The sequence below is a fragment of the Giraffa tippelskirchi genome, chromosome 4 (genome assembly GCF_054371585.1).
Source record: "Giraffa tippelskirchi isolate mGirTip1 chromosome 4, T2T-mGirTip1v1.2.pri, whole genome shotgun sequence".
In the NCBI taxonomy this organism is placed as follows: Eukaryota; Metazoa; Chordata; class Mammalia; order Artiodactyla; family Giraffidae; genus Giraffa; species Giraffa tippelskirchi.
This window is the reverse complement of record NC_137278.1, coordinates 130,292,744-130,299,088: the sequence shown is the minus strand read 5'-3', so window position 1 is coordinate 130,299,088 and position 6,345 is coordinate 130,292,744. Positions and strand designations below refer to the sequence as shown.

The window sequence follows — 6,345 nt, the reverse complement described above, 5'->3', positions numbered from 1 at the left end:
TGTTGAGTAGGCTAAAAGTGTTTCATATACCAACACATCTAGAATCTGAGCAGTCAGTCAGGGAAATTTGTCAGAGTACCATCAGCCTCAATACTCAAGCTTTCTTGGTTAATGACACCAAATTAGAAGACAGCCAAAGCAAAGGTAGCACATCCTTTGAGAAGACAGCAGAGTCCAGTTTGCCAGTAAGCTGTAGATCAGTCAAAAAGATCATCTGGATTGTTAGAACAAACATCACAACCACTTGTCACAGAGCCACTTATTCACCAAATTTCATTGTCTTGATAGAATCACTAGGTAAGTTACCACAATGGTGCCAGTTCACTCATAATAACTGCAATTCTGCTTCCAGCCCAAGCAGAACCTGTGGAGGTCAAATGACCAGGAGTGAAGTAGAGTAGAAGTTATAAGGAAAAGTAAAAAAGAAATGCTAATACTAATATGTAAATTATAACAATGGACATGACATCTAATTCTAAATGTGACTGTTTTATTCCAGACCATGCATAATTCATGGCTGGGTGGGTTTTAGGGGCAAAAAACTCAAGTAGGAAGCAAAGACAGATAATCAAGAACAGACAAAGACAAAAACCAAAGGTCAAATTTTATATCCTGGTCAGTGTTTATATGTCTCTCTTTTGGTCATATCTACATTAGAGGTGATCTTGCCTTCAGTAGTATCCTAAATTTATTAAGCAAGGGAATAAAGCTGCAACAAGATATAACTGTTTTATACTTAGTATCCTTTGTAAATCTCCTTAACAACCCTATGAATTAAGAATTATCTTCTTTTTAAGATGAGAAAGTTGGGGTTTAAGAGACTGTTTTGTCCAAGGTCACATCCAGGAAGAGCAAGATTTGAGATTTGAACAAGAGTTCATCTGACACCAAAGTATACATTTTATCAACCACTCTTTACCAAACACAAGATAAAAGAGTACACTCTCCTGGGAGGCTGAAAATGAGTAGATCAGAGAATATTATGTGCCGAGATGCTTAGAGAAAGAGTTAAGATAAAAACCCTAGCCACTGTTAACTTGTTTTCGATAGGGAATCTGTGGATTTAGCCCTGAGTCTGTATGTTACTTTACTTACATTTAATTAGAATCCAGATCTAGAGAGACAGGCACCTTTGTGACTAATTCCACACTAACCAAAAGAGATCAGTAGAGCAAATCTGGGAGAAAGAGAGGGCCATAGCAATTGAAAAGCACAAACAAGAACCTGTATGTATTGTCAAGGAAGGTTTCAAAAAAGACATTCACAAATTGATCTACATAAGTGTATAATACACACAAAAACCTGTTAATAAAGCAAAATAACAACCATTTTTGAGGAGCTGGAGTGCAAGGATGAATTTAGAGAAGTCAAGCTTAATAAACCTAAAAAAGGTGAATGAAAAGCTGAAGAAAAGTTATACAGATGTCTAAGGAAAGATATTAATTAAACCCTTAAATGAAAAATTAGACATTAAAATTCAGAAAGAGGGAATTCTTTGGCGATTCAGTGATTTAAAAAAAAAAAGAACTCAAAGAAAACAGCAGTCTGCAGTGATTAAAATGAGGAATGTGTATCTCACCTTACGCAAATACATGAAAACATAGATTCACAGAATAGAATAAACCTAGGTTATTACTCATGTCCCCAAAGATCCCACATAATACAAAATAGTACTGTTTTGGTGAGGTACACATTCCTCATTTTAATCACTGCAGATTGCTGTTTACCTCCTGAGGGCTTCCCTGGTGGCTCAGACGGTATAGAATCTGCCTGCAATGCAGGAGACCTGGGTTTGATCCTAGGTTGGGAAGAACCCCTAGAGGGCATGGCAACCCACCCCAGTATTCTTGCCTGGAGAATCCCATGGACAGAGGAGCCCGGCAGGCTACAGTCCATGGGGCTGCAAAGAGTTGGACATGACTGAGCCAGTAAGCACAGCATAACACATAGTAAGTAATACATTAGTATTTTTTAAATACGAAGTTCTCTTATAATTGATATTAATCCAACTGAAAACTGTAATTCACATACAACTTTTTTTTTTAAGTGGGCTGTGCTGGGTCTGGCTTTTCTCTAATTGTGGTGAGGGGAGGTTACTCTAGTTGCAGCGCACAGGCCTCTCATTGTGGCTTATCGTGCTATGGAGCACAAGCTCTAGAGCGAGTGGGCTCACCAGTTGCGTCTCCCCAGCTCTGGAGCACAGACTCTAGTTGTGGTGCAAGGGCTTAGTTGCTCCACAGCATGTGGGATCTTCCCAGATCAGGGGTCAAACCCACATCTCCTACATTGGTAGGCAGATTCTATACCACTGGGCCACTAGGGAAGCCCATAAACAACATTAAACCTCTGAATTTGAGAATGCAAATGCTAGATTTAGTTGCAATTTCCAAATTAATTTGTTGAACAGGCCAGTATTCATAAAGAAAAATATAGAAGAGATCTGGAAGTTAAGAGGAAAGATGAGGAAAAAGAGAGGAAGTAGAAATAGATGGGCATTTAAGGTCAAAGGTAAAATAAAAGGTCATTAAAAAAAGCAAGGAGAAATAAAGTATTAATAAAACAGAAAACAAGTACTGATGCCATTAACCTCACATCACATAGAGCATCTTTCTTCCTCATTTAAGTCTTGGAGTTTGTATAATGAAACAAAAATTTAGTCACAAATAAAAATAAATATATTTTAGCAGGAAAAACCTTAGCTTACAACTGAGGAAATATGAGCAGTTTTTAGGAGAAGCAGAAGAATGAAGCAGGACTATTTTATATTTCAGTAAAAAGATACAGCTAGATGGGAGCATTTGTGCCATTCCTGGTGAGACTGGAGTTCTCATAACAGACCAGCAGAGGCCATTACAGATCAGATTGCCATAGAGGAACCATCTGTAGCCAAGAAAGCCGACTAAAAATTCAGAAAAATGATACAAAGGCTCGGTTTGAGCTCTTGGGTCCCAAGTTACCTGGAATTATTAGGTATTGGCCGGAGAAAAAAGCTTCAGTGGAGAAGGAAGAACTCAGTCCTGACTTCAAAGATCTGCATCTGAAATTTGTGTTACTTTCAAAACTAAATGCTGAAGCTTCAGCCAATACTTCATGGAAGTTTGAAGATAGCCCAAATCTCTGCAGCAACCCTATACAAAAGACTTTCTCAGAACACTTGGGGATACAAAGGGTTTTAGAACACTCTTTCATTAGGCCTAAATGAGACATGGTTAGTTCCATTATGCCAACCCTTCTCCACTTGCCAAGCTTCCCCTTGCTCCTCCATCTCAGTGGTCAGATCATGCTCTACCCCTCACAACGTATCCAGTGCCTGACGGTGTCAGACTTCCAGGAATCACGTCCACCCCTTCATGAGGACCTCACTTTCTCAGGTCTCTCAGACTCTAGTTGTCTTGTATTTGTCATATTGTAATCTCTTTCCAGACAAAATGACAACCTCCATTTCCGCTCCCTTTAAATGGCTTCTTAAATAAATCATTTATGTGGGCAAACGTTATCATTGGGGCATAATATGGGACCTCATTACTTAGTAGTCACATTTTATTTCGTGACTGGTATTCAATCCTTAAGAGTTCTGCAATGATCCTTTTACTTTCCAATGTCTTCCTTTTAACTATCAAGTCTTTATACTATAGATTCTTCTAGATGGAACCTATTACACTTCAAGGGAACAGTACAGACAATGCTAAGTCAAATAGGATGCTACTACAGTTCTCAGGAGGGTCTAAAATCTAACCCTTCTCCTCATATAGCCTCACTCTAATGGAAATATTAAACCATCTTCTTTATTTTAAATACCAACTGTCACATTGTTAAAGAGGTAAAATCCAGCCAACTTTATTTCTAGGAAGGTATCTTAGAAACAAATGCAAAAAATTTTTAGAATATATGCTTAAATGGACTTAGCCTAAATGCCTTTCATAGGGAATGGCCATTTTTCAAAATGATGTCAAACTATAAATTTTAATATAGAAAGATGTTCAAGACATGTTAAACATAAAAAAGAAAACTGCAGACTATTAATACCACATGAGCCCATCTGCATATGTGTGTGTGTTTGAGAGAGAAACTTTTTGCAATGACTACCTCTATAGAGTGGGACTAGGATATGAGTAGAAAAAGTTTTACTTTACTATAAGTTATAATAGGTATTGTAAGTAGAAAAAGTTATTTCTTTATTGTTTATCACTTTGTGTATTACTTTCATTATGAAAAAGCTAGTTTAAAATTTTCATTTAATTGAAAAGATCGATAGTGAAGAAACGAAATTTTTTAAAGGAAACTGAATAATTACAATGGTCTATCACTATACCAATTCTTACCAGTTATATAGCATTGGCACTATAAATATTTTTTGGAGCTAAAGAAAGCCTAAGAGATGTTCTAGTTAATTTGAGGATCTATGATTATAAACATATAAATTCATCTCTATATAAATCTGAGAACTACTCTTAAAAAATCCTCTAACTCCAAGTAAACATTAGCAAGTATAAAATTTATAATAAATATATTAATAGAATTCTGTGTATCATTTACAGTAAACAAGAGTCACAGATTCAGATTTAGAAAGAACCTTACAAGTCCAACCCTCCCAGCCTAACATTCAGAGGACTGGAATAAATAAATAAATAAAAATAAAAATTAGCAACCCGCTGGGGAGACAGCTGACTCCCTTGAGGCTGAGAACCAGTCTTAGGAACATAATACAATTAGAAATGTACCCCCCCCAAAGAAAAATAGAGACATCCAGTAATCAGTCACTAAAAAAGTATTTTGGCCTAATATGTCAAGCTGTCCACATCAATTTTAAATAAAGTCATTTGACTTAATTTTCCAGTTTCAAAGTTTTCAATTTCTTTCAAATCAAAAGAAATAAGACCATTTTGCAGGTTGATTTTAATGAACAACAAAAAAAATCTCTGTATAAAAACATTTAAACTTTATCAAACAGTTAAAAATACACACACACACAGATCCAAGTCCAATACAGAATCTTTTGAACATTATCGTTTGTCACCCCAGCATAACGTGGAGATGGATTTCTGGATAAAACTTTACATGTGAAAAAATGACCCACAGTCTTACACATGCACACACACAAGCACACACAATTACAATCAGAAGAACTAAAGCATATGGTAAGAATGTGAATGGGATTGGAATGAATTGTAAAGCTTATATAAAAGAACACTACATGAGTAAAAGAGCTTCCTATCCCAAGAGAAGATGCAGAGACGGGAAAGAGAAAGCAGAGGTTAGTCTAACTCGTTAATAAATAGTTTGAGGTCATTCAAGAATAGTGAATTTGGGGAATAACAGATAATCCCTGGTTTTCACTGCCTTCTGTGAATCTGACACCTAATGATGCTTTGAAAGTGTCTGTGTTCTCATTTTTTGTAGCTCTTGATTGGTTCATCATTATTTAGGTGTGGTTTGTCCCTTTGGGTATTAATTCGTCAGTTCTTGCTCACTGTTATGTGCGATTCACCAGAAGAGTCACAGTAAGAAATGATGGCATGCACAGAGTACTGTGAGGGTGGCAGTCATGGATGGCAGTGAATAAGAGTCAGCCTGCCTGGGTTTGCACTTCATGTCACTGGCTACTAGCTGCCTGTTACTCAGCAAGCTCCTTAGCCACTCTGTGTTTCCATTTCCTCATCTTCAATTAGGGAGCATTATTACCTACTTCATACAGGGTTATTAAGAGGCTTTAAACAAGATAATCCATTTAAAGAATTTATCACACTGCCTTGGACAACTAAATGTGCAATAAATGTTAGCCAAAATTACTATTCGTCATCGAATTATGGGGGAATTAGAAGAATTTTGTTCTTTCTCCACATTTTTCTTCTTTGATGAAGTTTTCACAGGCAAAAAAGATTGAGGATCTAGTCTTATGAATATAGATGTTTGCTTTTATGTTAGAAAAAAAATTACATGGGCTGCATACCACAAAGTTTAACATCTTTCCATTAAACATCACACAATTCTCATCATTATACCCTACACACACACCCTAAATGATGTGGAGTTTCTATTGATATTCAACAACAATAGAATCCAGAAATGTTAACTAAGAAACAGTTGCAGAAATGCATGTCAGGCAGAAATCTGTGTGTGCCCCAACACAGATGGCTGGGGTTCTGCCTCTGCCTCTGACTCCCCTACACAGTCAGACAGGTCAGGTTCCTGTAGCCGTTCAAATCTCCATTTGTGATCCCCTCCAAGAGGAGAATTTCCGATAGGTGAAGGAAGCAGCAGCCACATCTACTTCAGTATGATATGATAGCTATCATTGGTTTCTGCTGTAAAAAAAAGAAAAAGAATCATCTTTAGTCACCTCTA

At 36.8% G+C, this 6,345-nt stretch overlaps 1 protein-coding gene across 16 annotated transcripts in view; it reads right to left on the bottom strand.

The window, feature by feature from the left end:
- Positions 1-4,881: 4,881 nt before the first annotated feature.
- TFCP2 (transcription factor CP2) overlaps positions 4,882-6,345 on the bottom strand; it is a 44,999-nt gene continuing 43,535 nt past the window's right edge. For 11 of the 16 annotated variants that reach the window (XR_014082661.1, XM_081592409.1, XM_081592393.1 and 8 more), the window contains one exon: positions 4,882-6,305. Coding sequence is in view for 15 of the 16 variants with exons in the window: in XM_081592409.1 (XP_081448535.1) it covers positions 6,268-6,305 (38 nt within the window). In the remaining variant the exon portion in view is untranslated. The remainder of the gene's footprint in view (positions 6,306-6,345) is intronic. The other 5 variants (XM_081592394.1, XM_081592405.1, XM_081592398.1 and 2 more) reach the window with 1 other exon arrangement.